We start from the raw sequence: 19,045 nt of genomic DNA, 5'->3' as shown, positions 1-19,045 counted from the left end.
AAAGTTTATTTAAACTAAAAGTAAAGCATACATTTAAATTGTGACAGATATGAAGGGGAGAAAGACTCAACTTTCTCAACAAGAAAGACTTCCACAAAGGATGCACCTGTGTATCCTCGCTCATGACTCCTCAGGAAGCCTCCTCACTCCTCGATCCTCGCCTCCTCGCGGTGCAATTAGAGAATTGAGATGTCCTTCAAGATGGCTGAGCTCGATCATTTTCTGGGTCATAGGATGGAGGATGGAGGAGTGAGGAGACGAGGAGGGATATTGAGAAGCACCCTACATTTGGAGCTGAGAGGTTGGTAAGAGAGGAAGTAGCGTCAGGCCACCCGGTTGGAATTTCAAGTTTTTGGTAAGAGAAAAACGTTCTTTTTGGCGGATCTGCATAAACTGTACTGTGAACTGTACAGCATCATGTCTAATAGTTCAGACAGGGATGAAATAGAATGGATGATGGCCAGATTAGCAAGATTGAAAAGGGATTTAAGAGGAAGAAATGGAGGGAAAAGTTGGTCAGAACATAGCGAGTCTGGTGAGGGAAACGATAGTAAGAAAATGAAAGCTAATCGGCATGAGAAACAGAAACCTGAGAAATTACATGAAAATGACTGGAAAGTTTTAAAGTAATTGAGTTTAACCAGGATGGTGGACATTACCACCCAATCAAACTTACCAAGGCGATTGAGAAGGAGATTGGAAAAATTAAATTCGCAAGGTTTATGAACAATAAAAGAATACTGGTACATGCAATCAGTAAACAACAACAAGATAAGATTCTAAGTATGTCTACACTCCAAGGTGAAAGGATGAAGGCTCATATACCGGGAGCAATGGCAAAAGTGAGAGAAGTTATCTCAGGAGTTCCACTGAGTATTTCAATGCAAGATGTCAAAAATGAGATTCAGGGAGGCAAAGTAGTTGAGGCTACAAGGTTAAAAATTAAACAAGATGGAGCATTAAAAAAAACGCTATCTGTGGTTGTGCAATTTGAGAAAACCCTCCCTAGCTCAGTTCAAATGGGATACATGAATTACAGTGTGAGGGAATACATCCCCAAACCACTCAGATGTTACAAATGTCAAAGAATGGGGCACACAGCACAACAGTGCAAACAGGGTTCTTGCACCATTTTAAAAGTAAAATTTGATGCTTTTTAAGACCTTTTTAAGACCTCAACAAATATAATTTAAGACCCAAAAATTTCATAATTTCTTTGGAACAGGCTACTCAATTTATTGCCTCCTACAATGGAAATCAAAACTTAAAGTTTTCCATTTGGTATCAATTATGTGCAATGTGTAAACTCGGTAAGTAAAAAAAAAAAAGTAAAAATACTTTTCTTTGAGACCTTTTTATTTTCTTGTTTTTGTTCCTTTGTGATGTAGAACAGAGACAACGTAACATAGATAAATTGGATTACACTAAACAACACAATGCCTTGTATGAAGGAACCATATAGAATAAAATACTGAAAATAAGCTCAATAATGAAAGTCCTCAAAACAGCCTTCCACAAGCCAAAAAGTTGACAAATAATCTACATAACTGTTAGAAAACACAAATGTTATAACATGACTTTTAATGAGAAACCCTTTGTTTTGTAACATCCCAAATTCTCCTCAAGACATGTGGCATAGCTCTGCTGCTCTCTTCTCAATTTCATGGTCTAGGTCCACCAACTCCCTTCTCTTTTCCTTGCATCTTTTTCTCATGGAATTAGATTTAGTGATAAGTTCTGCCATCTTGGTCCCTGCTGTATTCTCAGCCTTCTCTGCAAGGCCATCTGCATCCTTTTCTAGAGTTTCACACACAGTTCTTCTTTTCTTGCGTAGCTCCTCAAGCTCATCTTCAACCCCTTTTCTCTTGTTCATCTCTTTTGCCTCTCATTTTCCAAGAATATCCTGTACCGGTTGCATGCAGATGCACACTCATTTAGCAGCTCTTTAGTTAGAGGCCCTTTGACCACTCCACCACACATCCTCACATAGTTGCAGATTAGTCTCTGTGAGACTATAGTGTCTTCGTTCATACTGCACATCTCCACCTCCTTGTTTATGGAGAACCCACGCTCCACAGTAGCTTGTCCATGGGACAGAAGCAGCAGCTTTTCCACAAAGCTCCAAAGTTCTGCATATCCATTCATGGCCTTATGCAGGAAGCTGTCAACTCGCGATTTTCCATCCAATGCACTGAAGGCCATGAATTCCTCTCCTCTGGCCTCACTGAAGAGGAACTTCTGAAATTGTTGGGCAATCTTATCACCTGCATTTAGATAAAGACAAGCACATCTGTAATATTTTCTAGTTAAAATTATACTTTGTTGTCACAAGAGATTTATTTTCACTATACTCTGGAAAATGCATCTCATATTTTCAACTATATTTTAATTATTATGTCTAAGAACATATATTAGGCCTACATACATTTATTATAACTCATACTAGGCTGTATTTCCAATACAATAAAACAAAAAATGAACTACAAAATAATAGGCTAGTATAACTTGAGATCTAAAATAAGACTCCCTTTGATAAACACTAGGCTAACTGTTCACATTTCTCTACAGATGTTACCTGCTGTGACTCCTCCTGACAGCTTCTTATCCTGCACAAATTTCATGATGAGGGCCTTAATTTTTTGCAGGCACATGTCTGGTTCTTTGTGCATATTTTGGGGGTCCAGGCACATCATATTTCGGACAGAGGGGTACTTCAGGGGGCACTTCAATAGAAGGTTCTGACAAATTTTTGACAGGGCACTCTGGCTGTCTCGCATGAACAGTAACACCTCACGCTCACTTCCACCACTCTGACTGCCTGACATTCCCTGACAAAAGCACAAAAGTCACATCACCTGAAACATCAAATAAACTCTCCCTATGTGTAACTTACACTACACAACATTTGACAGATCCAGTTAATAGGTCAACTGCTTGATGTCAAAACAATTAATCTGATCTCTTAATTTCTCAACATAAATACTTCACTAGTCAAGTGACTTTGCAGCGCATATAGCACAATGATAAAGTAATCTAAGATAAATATTACCTTGAGGGCAGCTGTGGCTCCCATGCCAATGTCCACTTGCTTTGGACTGACCCAAAGCTTTTGGTCTGTCACATCAAGCTTGACCAGTTTTACTGGGGAAACATCAACCTGGACCTCTCGCTTTATGAAGCGTCTGAGAAGGCTCTGAAAATAGAATAGCACAAGCATAATCATTATAATCAAAATTGGAAAAAGTATTACGGTATTTACAATACTTTCTACAAACATCATCATGCTGAAAACTCAGTACTTTGTTTTATTGTTCATATCCTCTGTAAATGATGGTGCTTGAATGATTAAACCATTAATATACTTTTAGTAGTCATTAGGCCTACCCTGATTAGATCCTCCAAATCTCTGCTGAGGAAGGGAATCATCGGGGCATCTGTCTGGTACTTTGTGAGAAATGGCTGAAAACTTCTTGAGACACTCATGAAGAAGTGTAACTTTGCCAAGATGAAGTGATCCATCCGGGCTTCTGCGATGGTGTCGTATGACGATGACCTTGGGAGCTTCTTGGCTTTGACCTGATCCACATAGGTGACAATATATGGCCAAATTTCAATGGCTCGCTCCACTGCTGGAAGGTTTTCCAGCCATCGATGTCCGCAAAATGGCAGAGGAAAAGTCCTCTCTCCTTGCAGGTGCACAATGAAACAGGTAGTGCAGGGCTTTCAGGACTTTCTCAACTTGCCACACTGCGAAGCCGTTCTTGAACGAGTTGTGCATTGTGTGAAGGCCTCAACTCCCAATTATTTGTAGTTGGGCTCCACCACACTGCTCTCTGTGTTCCTCTTGTTAGAGTTCAGGAAACTTCCAGTTTACAGCGGGCCCATCCATTGATAGTGAGAGCATGTTGTTCAGATTCAGCTCCTTTGTACCTTCCTGCACATTTGTAAAAGATCAATTCAATGTGCCAAGTAATCCACAACAATAAAATGCAAACATACACAAACGTAATTATAAACCAGGGTTTCCGTTGTCCGGTAATTACCGGACATTGGCCGGGAAAAAAATTAAATGTCCAACAAAATTAAATCTCTCCGGTCAAATTGTCAGATTAAAACTGCCTAATAATCCCGGCCCCGCCCCCCTAACTGCGGACACCGCTCCTCTTATCGATACCGTAAGCCTGCGACGTGATGCCCTCGCTGTCATGACAGTGCTCCGTGGCTATGGAGGATTGCATTTCTCCACAGCCTGCGAAGTCCTCATATGTGATTTCAACGAAACGTATCCAGAGTGGACCAAGCTCGCCAAGATAGCCTGTGTAATCCCTGTCTCGAGTGTTCCTGCAGAGAGGGGGTTCTCGCTGCAGAATCGGATCAAGACGAAGCAGCGAAGTCGCCTTGCGGAGAACAAGGTTACGCGGCTTATGCGCATTGCAAGTTGTGGAGAGACACTGGGAAGTTTTGATTTTAAGTCGGCAGCTGCACAATTCAGCACTGCAAAAAAGCGTAAAAAGTAGCCAAAAATGACGCGAGACAATGTTATAGGCCTAGTCATTTGTTTTCAAGTTCATTTGACAAGGAGTCATTTCACACAGTGGCCAATTTAAATGTTACCAGCTAAATGAGACATACTGAGTTTATAATTAAGTTTGCTTGAGTAAAAACAATGCTATATTCGGATATTTTATGTGGGGAAGGGGGGTTGGTTTGTTAAACTATGAAATGTGAAACCATAGTAAAAAACAATTGGTTGATTGACGCCAATCGGACGTTCATGTTTTTTTTTTTCGTCTATTTGAAAGTTAGGCTAATAAACATGTTGCATATACGGCCTGATTATGTCATTTTTTAAGTTACATAAACTGCTTTCAGTTTTCCTCAACTTGACTAATTAAGAGGCGATATTTGACCGGCATATCATCAAAATGTCCGGAAAACGAAACCTCTGCCGGTCACTTTGACCGGCACCATTTTTTTCTAGCGGAAACTCTGTTATAAACATAATTAACGTTAATCATTATATAATTGGTAACGTTATATGGGTATATGTTCAGTGAGTTCAATTCAGATTTGTTTTATTACAAACGACAGACATTAGTTATGATACAGGATGCCTTCGTACATTAAAAATGTGAGCTTTGACATTAAAATACTTTATGCAGACTGTAACAGTACTGGTTAATATGTGCTCTTTTCAAGTCAGTATATGGTCACAGTATATGGTCTATGTGCGTGGCCTATAAATGTAATGGTAAATTTTGCTAATTAAATTATTTTCTATAGGTTTACTAACTGGTAAAATCATGTATTTTGTGGTAAAATACAACATATCTAATGTGTATTTACAAACATAGCTTGTTTCTGCATCTCTATTTACAGCTCATTAACCCTTAAGTGAATGTTTACTGTTGCTATGGCAGTAAGTGACAGCCTACATTAGCAGCTACATTTGCCCAACAGCCCATAAAATCACAATTAGGCATATTTAAACTATAAACCACATATACCAACAGTTATACTCCTTAAACTCTGAGCTATGTGTTGTTACCTGTTAGATTGTCAAAGTGGCCATAGACCTGTGACCTGACTGGAGCACATAACCAGTCCTCTGCCCGGAGTGGGAACACTGAGCACCGGGGGAGTGTTAGTGTTTACACCGCTAGCATATGAGCTTTAAACCGCACTAACATTACTCAATTTTACACCACACTTAGTATGAATAATAGTATGCGATTTCAAACACAATTGTAATTTTACATTGAAATGACCCAACATGTCCTCGGCTCTGGAGTGACCCATGAACACCGACCCATAGTAGCGGGAGATGACGTAGTGTGTTCCAGTCTCATCATCAGTAGTGCAGAATCGCAAATGAAGGTCCATTTGTTTGTTCTTTGTCGTTTTATTCAAACTTTCGTCAAACATGACAACATATGGCTTCTCACTAATGCTGCACGATAGCTCCTTCTTGATGAATGAAGCGATGCCATATTTGGCGACATATGCAGTTTTATTTTCACCACAGGTGAATGACTTTGCAAGCTGCGAATCGGGGAACATGGCAGCAAAGATGTCACGAATGTCCTCGTTAGATTTAAATGAATTGTGCCTCGTCACAGTATGGAGAACCCAAAGTACCTCTGCCTTTTGGGTGTCTGGCGGTGAAATGAAACTTGTTATAGCCAACTGTGAGATGGCGTCTGAACTAGTAACATCGTTAGGTCGAGCTGCAAACAATGCAGGGATTAACCTGGACCCGCTATGACTAGCTGCTGCAACGACTTCGGTAAAGTTGGTTTTATATTCGCACATTCGGACTTCTGATAAATTCAGACTTTCCAATAAATGTGCAATAAATTAATGTTTGCGAATTTTAAGCAGCGACATGATATTGACAACCAACGATTGTCAACTTACAACATTTTTCACAGTCGATCAAAATAGGCAAGTATTGTTTTAATGGCATATTTACTTGTGAATGTCCACTGAATGTCCAATGTAGTGTGATTAACAAGGCTGTTGAATACGGGTGTCCGAATGTGCGAATATAAAACCAACTTTACCCAAGTGCTGCAACGTACCGCTGGTGCTTTCCTCCTTTCATGTGCGACTCGATGGCTTTGAGCCCCATGGTCCCTAACGAAAAGGTCTTTTTTCAGAATTTACACATTGCCTCATTGTTATTTTCAGCCGGCGCTAACCACATCCTAAATACATCCTCTTCTACCCACTTGTCGTTAAATTTACACTTTCCCATCTTTGCATTTTGAACCTCACCTCGACAACCGCGTAATGGCAGCACGCAGGCGCAGACCGACGTCAGCATCTGTAGCCGACCTACCGTAATAAGCTAATAAATCACGGAGACTGTCATTTCACACCTGTTTCACACATACTAAATTGATCAACTATTCGATGTTTTACGGTGGACCACTGTGCTTCCCTATCGTCATTAAGCACACCGGCTGAAAATGTAATACCTACAGCAAATTTACGGTAACTTTAAGGCAATTTAAGACCTTCATTTCCCGGATTTTAATTTAAGACATTTTAAGACTTTTTAAGGACCCGCGGGAACCCTGCCATCTATGCCCTTTTGTATAACAAGCATTTTCATAATGTCAAACATCGCATTTTCAGATTCAGTCATGCAGTTTAATACGGTTGTCAAGAAACTTTGCAATGTGTACATAGTAGCATAAAAATAAAACTTGTATTCAAATTATATATACAGAAACCGAATAAAGAGTGGCCCCTATATAATACATTTTATACTAAGTATACTTCAAAGCCATTTGCATATTTATTGACACATCACTTAAGACTTACTAATATCATTAATTTTATATTTAATATTAAACTGATATAAAGCACAATCAAATATACTTTAGTATATCTTAATTTGGATCTCAGCACTACTTCCACACAATTAAAGTGCATTAAGTAGTTGTTCCACTTTAGCAGAGTTTAAGTGTTGCAGTTTAGTATAGCAAAAGTGCAATTGTAGGGTATTTTTATTTATCACATAAATATGTAAATGTATAAGTAGTATACTTGGCACAAAATAAATGTATTTCAAATATTTTTTTTTTTTTCACTAGGGTAATCTGCTGTTTCTAATAACATATTATTTGTTTATTGTTGCTTTTTTTTTCAGAAAGCACCAATGGGTGGATGAACACAATTGGTACATTCTTTAAAAGGTTTTTCTGGAGCGAGCCGGAGACTGAACCAGAGGGGTCAAGTGTCCCAGGTCCAAGCAGCTCCGAGCCATTAGGTCAGGAGGTTGATGACGATGATGCCATTCTGGTGTCTGAAGATGGACGCTTCTCCTGAAACCCCTGAAGAGAACAACCCAAAAAATAAATATCAGCAGAGCATTTTGAGATGCAGTTGTCACTACTTCCATTTTTCGGGAGTTAATTCGGTTGTAGAATGAGGTTGTCACTCCTGTAAATTACTGAACCTTGTGTGTACAGAACAAATGAGATGCAAACACAAATGACTTTCAAGTTGGACTAATTATTCATGTTTGATCTGTGGTTAGAGATGTTTCTGATAACATACTTATTTTCTTTTTTCAAAAAAGTGAAGAAGAAGAAGAACAAAATTTGTGCATTCTTCAAAAAGCTTTTTGGGAAAGATCCGACTGTTCCAGAGCCAGAAGGTAAGGAGGTTGACATCGATGATGCCATCTCAGATTTGAAGAGCCCTACACTGGTGTCTGAAGATCTGGCCGAGTCAGCAGGGCCTTCAACAGAAGTGTCAGGGAGCAGCAGTGGCATGGACGATTCTCCTGAAACCCATGAGAACAGCCCAGAAGGTAAATGTCTGCAGAGCATTTGAGATGCAACATTACAATGGCTACGTACACACTGTAAAGTTTCAGGAGTGAGATGAATTACTCTAAATTACTGAACTGTGTGTGTACAGAACAAATGAGATGCAAAAGAAATGACTTTCAAGTTGGACTAATTATTCATGTTTGATCTGTGGTTAGAGATGTTTCTGATAACATATTATTTGTTTTCTTCTATTTTCAGAAAGTACCAATGGGTGCGTGATGAACAAAATTGGTGCATTCTTTAAAATGCTTTTTTGGAGGGATGCGGCTGTTCCAGAGCCAGTGTGCGTTCCAGATGCAAGCACTCCTGAGCAAACATCTGAAACCGATCTGGTTCCAAGCGTTCCTGAGATGTGTTGTATTATATCAAGAAAATGCAATTACCCTGCCTCCTTGTTAAGGTTTTGGATGTCTGTTGCTACACATTTGGCCAATGTATTAAATATTAGGCATTGCCTACAATATTATTGTTATTTATATTTGTTTGTTTCTAAGAAATGCATTATACTGAATGGCCAGAGATGTACAGTTATTGTTAGATATGTGTGTGCCTGTCTATGAGAAGGAGGAGCAGAACTGGACTGCAGCACATAGAAGTGTGTGTGGTTCTGTGTGTGTGTGTGTTTGCTCAAGGACACACAGAACTGTGGTTCTACTCCAAGAACCTTATAAGGACATCAGCCATCTTGGCTGAGTTTACTGGAGTCCAAGGACACAAAAGCCAGACAGCTTGCACCTGCGAGGCCTTGAGAAGTGTCTGGAAACTTTGGGAAAGTTACAACGTATGTCAATCAAAAAGATAACGTAACGTCTGTGATAAACAACACGAGTATAAAAGACTGATGAGTTGATTGCCTCTTCAGATACTGATACGTCAGTACCCCCGACGCCTAGAAGCCCAGAGCTGAGGACAAAAAACCCCAAGCTGAAGATGGGAAGCCCAGCGCTGAGTACACCTTTGACTCAAGAGTGATTACTGTATTTTATACCTTTAATGATTAAGTTTTATTTGCCTTTACATTTTTGTTTATTATAAAAGAAAAGTAACCAATTAAAAGAAATTTAATTGATTACAAAAGCTGCCTACCTTAGCTTGATTAATAGTGTTTTAAGACTTTGAACAAGAACGTACCACAGAGGAGTCTTCTGACCAAATTGTAATTAATTTAAAATGCTTATAATTTAGGCCAGACTCGACTTACTTTACCTAACCTGAGAATAATAAATAATAAGGTTAAAAGGTGTTAAGATCAAAATACACACCGTAAAACAGATGGAACCTGAATTTGATCAGGCTGATCCAGAGGAATCATGTGTTCCAGTTCCAAGCTTTTCTGAGATAGAACCTGATTTGGATCTGGCTGATTGTGTGACCCTGTTCCAAGCGGTCCTGAGCTGGAATCTGAATTGGATCTGCTGTTTAATTCAGATGAACCTTGTCACCTGGTTACAAGCCTTCCTGATCTGGATATGTTTGACTCAGATGAATCATGTGACCTGATTCCAAGCGTTGTTCCTGAACATGAACTGGATCTGATGAATCGTGTGTCCCAGGTCCAAGCAGTGCTGTGCCAAAACCTTCCAAACTTCCAAGCGGGATCCATTTCCAGAAGAAAAATGTTTTCAATTGTACAGGCGTGTGAAGGCGTGTACAACGCATTACAAACCTGTCACTCAGGTCTGGAACAACATCTTCATCGGAAATGAGTAAGTCTACCTTTGACTAATATAAACCATGTGATTAATAATGTAATGCAGGAGTATGAACAGGAATCAAACACAATTATATTTCTACATTGTAAATCCTCATTAGCGAAAGACTAATCTAGACTGTTGTATTCTTGAGCAGAGAGACAGCAAGGGACCGAATGAGAATGAAAGAGCTAGGCATTACTCACATCCTGGATGCTGCAGCTATGAAAAAGAAACTCAGGATCTTGTTGGGAATGCCATGGGAGAAAGACATGAAAGACACAGTTGACACAGGAGCGAGTAATTACAGAGGAATGAAGATCAGTTATTGTGGCTTGCCTACAACTAAGGCTTCCAATATCAGCAAATATTTCTTGCCAGCTGCCAAATTTATCCACAAGGCCAAGAAAAACTCAGAAAGTAAGATCTTTTATCAAGTTTTGCAGTGACAACCCATTTGGGATTTTTTTTGACATGCAGCAAAGTCTGTTTTATGCTCACTAGATTCTATTTACCATTCTGCTTTACGCTTTGTTACTAAAGCTGAATATTCTACACATCATTGTAGTTTGTACAGTTTATCAGGTTGGCCTCTGCTCTCAATTCGTAGACAGCATCACTGGCTTGTTTTTATTTGTAAGGCAGTGATAGGACTGTTGCCTTCTTACTTATCAGTTTTCTCTTTGGTAGAATACAATAGATACAATCTCAGGTCAAGAAATAGCATTCTTTTTACTATACCTGCTGTAAAATCTAAATTTGGTAAAACTGCCATCCGATATAATGCCCCTTCAACCTGGAATGCTTTACAGAAACAGTTGAAGCTAGGCACTATTATCCCACTTAATGATTTTAAATAATATGTCACAGAAACCTTCAACAATAAGTGTAAATTGTATATAAGCTGCTGTTCTGTTTTGTTTTCTGCCTGTCCTGGTTATATCATTGTGTCATATTTTGTTTGTTGTTGTATTAAACTTTTGTCCTTGTTGTAGTATGGTTTATGGGGTGCCGATACATTTTAAGTGCTGCCTTTCTTGCCCAGGGATCATTTGAAAAAGAGACTATAGTCTCAATATGACTTCCCCTGGTTACATAAAGGAATAATAATAATAATAATAATAATATTTGCTTTTGTATATTTTAAACATTTAAATTTTCATTGCATATTTGAAATTAAATAAAATCTAAATTTTAATTAGTTAATTGTTTTCATTTTGGGAAACATGGCTATAGGTCCTACAGAAGAACATGGTACTGTTTTCTGTCGTATATTGCTCAATGATTTTACATGGGTTTCAAATGAATTTACAGGGGTACATGGGGTGTAGGTGTAACATCTATTGTTGATTTATATTAGAAGTGACTGTTGATGGGTTTCAAATGTTACTCCATGGATCTCTAATTGGAATATACGTTTCATGTGTGATCTCATGGGTTTCACATGGGAATTCACATGGGAATTTTACATGCATCACATGGGGTTTCACACATTTTTCCCATGAGAAACATTGCAAAAGCACACATTTCCTGTGTGCAAAACACGGTTCACATCTTATCCACATGTTTTCACATGTTGAATTTCACATGTGTAAAATGTATATGTGGTCATATGTGTTGTTGATATGTATATGTGGTCATATGTGAAGTTCATGTGTTTTTTTTGTAAGGGAATAATTGGTGCCAATGGTATGATCAATTGAATAACTGCGCAGCTCTAACGCCAATCTGTACCATCTGCATTAATCATTATATTATATGGCGAGTGAGTGTTGTGGTTTTCAATTTAGCTTGGTAGGGCTCAACATCAACAAGGCCAGTGTCATCCTTAAATTTTGACCATAAATTTGGATTTACTTACTCAGCTGTAGGCCTCTGTGTGTGAGTGTTCAGCATTCAACTCCTCTGCATCCTCTGGATTTGGCAATGGCTTAACAGAAAGCTGTAAGCTTGAAAGGAAATACAAACAGACTAAGTTTTCATCAAATACAATTTCCATTTCTACACTATGCATTATATAATGTTTTAAAAGATTTAATGAGAGTCTGGAATTTATGAAAACCTCCAGTGGTAGTGTCACTGGGCACTGTATGTTCGGATATTCCCACAGAGCATAAAACTTGGTTTGTAATTGGCCCCCCATATTCATTCCCAGGAATTGAAGAGGCATTGGCCCCCATGTCAATCAAAAATCAATCTGCTGTGCCGATTATTTCTGTTACCTGGGCATTGCTGATGTTTGTTGGCCTTGTGGCTTACATCAGCAGTCCTTGCCCATGTGGCCTTTTCTGCCACAGTTGTAGCAAATAATGCCTTAGCCTCGCTGCTGCTGGTTTCCGTTCTGCCTGTGGATGCACAACAGCTGTCATAGCAGTTTCCTGTTTACACTTGTTTCAAACCCACCGGAAAGCATCAAGTCTCCTTATTATTCAACAGAACTGCTCAATGTTTTTCTCTAGCAGATAATTTGTTGTAATTCAAATCAATTGTGCCTGTTGCTGATTGTTATGTCCTTTTAGATGTTTTTGTTTGTTAGGGGAAGTTTAAGAAGTAACATTTGAAGTTTGTGTGTGCATATACAGGAGTGGTAGGAAGGCCGAGGGTCAAGAAAACTCTGTGTAAGGCGTTTATTGTTCAACGATGCACAGTGATCAAGTGAAAGGGTGTAATTAATATTTACAATATTTACAGTATACGAAAAACAAATAACAGTTAATAAAAAAACAGAGGTGGGAAGGGGAGCTGGAGAGATGCCAAATCAAAGAAATACATAAAACAAAACACAGCTAACTATTTTAACAAACTATACTAACTACCAAAAAGAAAATGTAGAAAGAAAAAGTCTTCGGCGTTATCTAAACTATTCTGTCTAACCCAAAAAGCAGAAAAAAAAAACTTACAGCGGGTGGCACTCTCTCCTAAACTAGTGTGTCTAAAGCCCTATTCGGACGGGATTAGTTTTACATGCGGAGGTGGAGTAAAGTAATTTTACCTCAGGACGTCTGTAATATTACTTGGCCAATTCGCACAGGACAAGACATCTCAGTAAAACTAGCAGAAGTGGGAGGGGTAACTCGATTTACGCACCACCGTCACTTCCCTGTCGTCATGTGGGTATACGTTGCTTTCTGATACCATGTGCGCAAACCTGGCGCAAACACACAAAATCTAAATATAGATTAGTTAGGTCTGATTCATTAATTACATTCTGATTGGATTGTGATGGTAATAGGCACTTAGCTAAAGATAAAATTAGTTTTGTGCCTCTGACAATTGCTTCAATCTTCTTTTTGCTCTGAATGGTATGTAGAAAATACTTGAGGTTGGCCACAGACTTCTCCCACCACCTACAACACAAATGAATGTTTCTTCAAGTGCTTCCATGCTTAAAAATACGCAGAAAACTACTTTTAAACAGGAAATGACAGTTTTTTTACCATACATATTTACAGCGGATCTATTCGAACGGGATTAGTATTACCTGAGGTAATTTTTCCGGACCTTTTTACAAAAGGTAAAAGCCGCCGTAATCTTTACTGACATTGTCCGTAATGATTACCGAGATGGCACATTCAGACGGGACTGAAATCACTGAGAAGCTCTGGTAATAACTACTTTACCCCCACCTCCCCATGTAAAACTAATCCCGTCCGAATAGGGCTTAATACAGAAAATAAAATGTCCTACGTGTGCACAATGTATGTTGCACAATTTACTTACCTGCCTGCACCTTCCCAGCCTCACACACAACGTGATGACTGGAAAGACTGACAGTAAACGCAACTGTACACTGTACAAACAAAATCAACAAAGGACTCTTCAAACAGGTAATAAACACACGCACAATATACAATGAACAATATCAGGACAACAACAGCACAATAAACCACACACAAGCAAACAACCAAATAGCAAATTCGAGTTGAGCAAAGCAGCTGGAAACGCTGAGGAGATACAGGGTTTTAACCGGGGCATTGAAAGATGATTGGCAGCGTGAACCGGGGACGTAATTTGAGTGGCAATAGAGTGCCCCAGGGATGACGCGTTTTTGTAGGCAAAACCCGGAAGCGAGTTAGCATTTTAGGACTTCCGGTTCCAATGCCGTAAAGTCAATGGGTTTTTTGAATGGGTTTTTGCTAAATCGCCTGAAATAAGGTCTGTGGTTAACAAAGCCTCTAAATACTTTCACGTTTTGATCTATGACATAAAACACACCAGTTATAACCCACTTGTGATTTTTTAAACTTTTACTGTGTCTTAAAATCAGCGGTTGCTAACAAATTGCTAAAAGGGACTACTTCCTTTGACGGGGACTTTAGACGTCATCATTAAAAACGGGACATTTGGACAGCATTTCTCATGAAAAAGTGGATAAGTATTCATACACAGTGCAGATCATAATCAGCGAGCATGTTTTTAAATAAAGTTGTTTTCTAAATACAGTTTGAAGACGCTTGGTGGTGACGACGTTGATCCGCGACCATGGTGTGCTGTAGTCTGTTTATAGCCTACTGTTAGCCTTTTATATCTGACGACTTTATTTAGGCTTCAAAATCTATAAATGTTGTGTTAACTTGTAAAGATTATCTTGATAGACAAAATGTGTAAGTGTCATAACCCTTTGTTAAACACAGAGCTTATTTTCTGCGATTTTCCAGGTTGGCCTACAAAAACACATCATCCCTGGGGCACTCTATTGCGGGCCGCAGGTTGAGAACCACTACTCCACACCAATTCAAACGCTTACTGCGGTGAAGTGTTGTGTTGCGCGACTCCCGCCCAATCACGTCAAAAGTATACACTCACTGATGTCATGGCAACTGAATCACGGAGGAAAACTTTAAATATCTTGCCTTCGCTTTAATTTCGGACCATCTCCAAAAAGACATAAAACACTAAAATTATTTTGACATGCGTTTATCAAAGTAGGAAATCCAGATTTTTAATCCCTTACACACAATTACTGCTGGTGAAATACGAAATGGAGGTGAGTCCGGATTGAATTCCCTCCGGGTCCGGATCCGAACCGGAGTCCGGACTTTGAGAAGTGCTGCTATACAGCGTCACAGATTGTTGTTGTGGTGCTCCCGCAGACACGTACTAGATAAACGCGGCAAAACTAGACATCACAAAGAGTGAAATCCTGAATGAAAATCCTGTAAGGGCTTCGATTGTGTTTATATCTCCATAATTGCTTATAGTAAGTAAAATATTAGGAGTTCAAGTTCCTATATCAAAAGTTGCATTAACTAGATACCCAGTGTAATGATTAAAAGAGTACGTTTGTCAACGTTTCTTGCTAGCTGTAACTTATGTGTATGAAGCCAAATGATCTGCCAGCTAACAGCAGACCTAGCAGCTAGACTAGTTATTTCAAAGCTAGCTTAAACGCTGTACTATTAAAACATCTGTTATTTATTTACCCTTGCATTGCAAAAAAAAGCGGAGATCGGTCTCCTCCAGGCTGTGCGCGTCATTCTGAATGGAGGCGGGGGTGAAGTGACGAGGTTTCGCTCAGAGCTTGAGGTTCCAATGGCGTTACGAAGTTTTACTGACAAGCTCTTTGTAGTTCTTATCATTGGTTAAATATTTGTAAAAACCCTCTGTTTTAAAATAATGATAATGAATTATAATAGAGATATGAAGTTTGGATAATTTTTCACGGCACACCTGACTGGGCTAGGCAGAGGGGTCATCATGCCCATTTAAAGTGAGAGGTCACGTGCCCCCTCAGATTTCTGAGCCAAGTGGATTTTGAATGCAGCTTCATTCCAACACCAGTGTGATTAGATCGTTCAGTGAGTCATATCATCAGCTGCTAAATTCAGATCTGCGTTCGCTGGCTGGTGCTGAGCCAGAGACAGATGCTTTTGTAAAGCTCTGCATTATAACCACAGACTGTATAACCAATCACACACGATGCTGTTGAGCTTATGAATGCAATGACCAATCAGAGGTGTTCAGATGAGTCATCGCTAAAATGCCGGTGTTTTCTTCACTCGCTCGCTGACTGAACAAAGTGCAAATATGTGTATGAATCGGTAAGGTATTAATTTCACAGTATGAACAGCTTCAGTGATTTTTTTTTTTTTGATCAACTTTTAATTATTTTTAACACATAACAAATTGTCACAGAAACGGTCTCTGTGGCTCCTTCTGATCGCCACCTGAGGGCACCATCACCGGAATACTAACTTGTCTTCGAACTACAACTCCCACACCACGTATCTGGGCTGATTACACCTCCACCTGTCACCCATTAGCTGGACTATATAAGAACTCTCACATCCCATCATGCTTTGCGAAGTCTTGTTTTGCCTAGCATACATTTCTGAGCGTTTTTCCCTGTTTGCTGCTATCTTGTGTATGACCCCGGACTGCCTGCTTACCTTGTTTAACGATTGTCGCCTGCCTTGTGATATCTCTGCCTGTTCTCTGGATTACCCTGTTCTATCTGCCGCCTGCCCTGATTCTCTGCCTGGTACTGACCTTGTTATTGCCTTGTCTACGTTACTCCTGGGGGGGTATTCCAGAAAGCTTGGTTAACTTACCATTTGATAAACTATAACCTCTGGGTTGATTTACCCCAAACAGGCATACCATGAGTATGTCGGTTCCAAAACACCTGAGAAGAGTTAGTTTAATCAACCTCTGACTGGTTACCCAGAGTTAATGCGCGTGCACGGTGCATGTATAAAGACATTTTCAATGGATCGCCGATTTCACGAGTCACCATGGAAACTCAAAGCGAAAAAAAGAGAGCGGCGTATTTCACAGAGGCGGAGTTGGAAGTTTTAATGCATGCTTATGAGGAGTTTAAGCCAATAATATTAAAAAGAAGCAATACAGCTGCATCGGCTAAAGCAAGAGAGTTGGCTTGGCAAAAAATAACGGACAGAGTAAATGCGTGAGTGTATTAAATTACAAATTTGGTATTGGCTCCCGTTTTATTGAAATGCAAAATAATGAAGTATGACTTATACATCCTTTTGAATATGTTAAATCACTATGAAAGCATTTACTTTTCCTGCCATTTATTTCTTTAGCTTGAAATAATAATGTATATTTCTTATTTAATAAGGTGTAATCCTTCTGGAGCCACAAGAACTTTAAGCCAAGTCAAAATGAAACACAAAAACATTCTGCAAAAAGGTAATATTTGATTACACAATTACTGAACTATTATTATAACAGGATTTAGTATATTCATTCTGTCATGCAGCTAACAGAAAGAAGACTGAAGCCCGTCTAACTGGCGGGGGGCCACCACCACCTCCCCTCACCCCATCTGAGGAGCTGGCTCTGTCCCTTAATAAAGGGCGACCAGTGGTTGCTGGCATTCCAGGGGGCAGTTCATCACACATACTATGCACCACAAGTGATGGTGAAAAAAGGGTGAAATGTAAGTTTACCTCTATGATTTGTTTTCATTTTTTGTCCTGATAAATTACTATCTCTGTCACTTAAAGGCTTTTTGAACAAGATTAATTTTTTATGTAGGCTTATTTTATTTAACTGCATATGATGTATTATTTTCTTTGATAATATTGAGAATTTAACGGGTTGTGTGTTCTTATAGATACTGATGGACGGATTGTATTATTGGACTCTCCAGAAAGAACACAGTCTGTCACAGTTGTAAGTGATTTGTTGTCAGGTACTTTTAGGGTTTTTTTTTTTTTTTTTTTTTTTTTTGCCAAATAATGTATACTTGAATATTTGTCTTGTAGGATGAAGATGATGATGACGATGAAGAGACCACATCTGCTGTGACAGAAGTGGACAATGCTGGTAGATCCACTGAGGTATGATGCATACCATTATGATGTATGGCCCCTTTTTGCATTAGAGTAACAAACTGTCATTGTCCTTTCATAGTACATACCTAGGGATTTGCCCACAGATGAGGGTCCTTCAGCCTCAGCACACAATCTAAGCAGGGTAAGAATTTGTGTCCATGTGTCCATATTTGAATTTTATTGTCTGACCAAACAATCTCATTTATTACATATTTCCACCTGTGTTGCCAGCAAAGGAGCTGTATAAGGTCCATCTTCAAAAACAAATAAGAAAAAGTGACATGGAGATGGACCTTATACAGCTTCAAATGGAAGAGAAAAGGCTCCTCATTAAAAAAGCAGCACTTGAAATAGAATTACTTGAGAATCGCCTTAAGGTGAGAACTTGTCTGAATATTAATCTGTTGCATGTTAAAGGTGGTCTGTCTGTCTGTCTGTGTCTGTCTCTATCTATCTATCTATCTATCTGTATGTATGTATGTATGTATGTATGTATGTATGTATGTGTAAAGCAATATAAAAAAAAAACATTTTAATGAATTTTACTTTTATTGTTTTTCAGGAAATGAAGAAATAAACTGCCTGGCAGACCAGTGCAAAAAAAACTAATAAAAGTAATTTTGACAAATCCTGTCTCTCAAAAGTCTTCCGTCTCTGTTGGCCTCTAAAATCTGTTCGGTGTTCCTCTGGGCCATCTTCCTCAATACAAGGAGGGTGGCTCTCTCCTCTTATAGTGGCAATATTGTGAAGCACAACACAAGCCACAATAATGTCGCATGCCCTCTCTGGACTAACCCGGAGCCCACGCAGACACTGAAACCGAGATTTGAGGATCCCTATAGTCATCTCCACCTTGGCCCGTGTTCGGCTGTGAGCCAGGTTAAACCGTGTCTGTGGTCCAGGCTCAGGTTCAGGGTAGGGTGTCATTAAATAGGGCAGACAAGGGTATCCTCTGTCCCCCAGCAAGTAACCATTGTACTGTCCTGTAATGATTGAAGTGTACAACACAAATATAGTAAAAACGAAAAAACAAAAATTGTATAAAGCAAATCATACCCTGCTGAAATGTCTGGCATAATGATGACTCGCGGAAAATTCTGGCATCATGCACAGATCCTGGCCATTTTGCCTCGACATTGGTGATGATTTGGGTTGCCTCACATATTACCTATAGTTAGTGGAAAAAGTAATGACTTTGATGATTTTAAGA

At 39.2% G+C, this 19,045-nt stretch overlaps 1 protein-coding gene across 2 annotated transcripts; it reads right to left on the bottom strand.

The window, feature by feature from the left end:
- Positions 1-1,351: 1,351 nt before the first annotated feature.
- On the bottom strand, positions 1,352-6,275 carry LOC125265157. 2 transcript variants are annotated; one of them, XM_048185225.1, is made up of 5 exons: positions 5,758-6,275; positions 3,385-3,934; positions 3,050-3,193; positions 2,576-2,828; positions 1,352-2,264 (listed from the first exon to the last, which is right to left on the bottom strand). In XM_048185225.1, exons 2-5 carry the CDS (start codon positions 3,517-3,519, stop codon positions 1,870-1,872), a joined length of 927 nt encoding a protein of 308 aa, XP_048041182.1. In that variant the 5' UTR covers positions 3,520-3,934; positions 5,758-6,275; the 3' UTR covers positions 1,352-1,869. The 2 variants fall into 2 exon arrangements, with proteins under 2 accessions (XP_048041182.1, XP_048041184.1); XM_048185227.1 differs by lacking the exon at positions 5,758-6,275 and having other exon boundaries at positions 3,385-4,551.
- Positions 6,276-19,045: the final 12,770 nt, after the last annotated feature.

Source organism: Megalobrama amblycephala, linkage group LG1 (genome assembly GCF_018812025.1).
Source record: "Megalobrama amblycephala isolate DHTTF-2021 linkage group LG1, ASM1881202v1, whole genome shotgun sequence".
In the NCBI taxonomy this organism is placed as follows: Eukaryota; Metazoa; Chordata; class Actinopteri; order Cypriniformes; family Xenocyprididae; genus Megalobrama; species Megalobrama amblycephala.
The sequence above is the reverse complement of the archived record's forward strand: the minus strand, read 5'-3'. Positions and strand labels throughout refer to the sequence as shown.

Bases quoted from the DNA above. Each gene is read 5' to 3' on its own strand.
- LOC125265157 (XM_048185225.1), bottom strand. From the start codon at position 3,519: ATGGATCACTTCATCTTGGCAAAGTTACACTTCTTCATGAGTGTCTCA. The intron at 2,829-3,049 runs GTAATATTTATC...TGCTTTTGTCAG, and splicing joins GAGCCACAGCTGCCCTCAAG to GGAATGTCAGGCAGTCAGAG. The intron at 2,265-2,575 runs GTAACATCTGTA...ATCTAAATGCAG, and splicing joins GTCAGGAGGAGTCACAGCAG to GTGATAAGATTGCCCAACAA.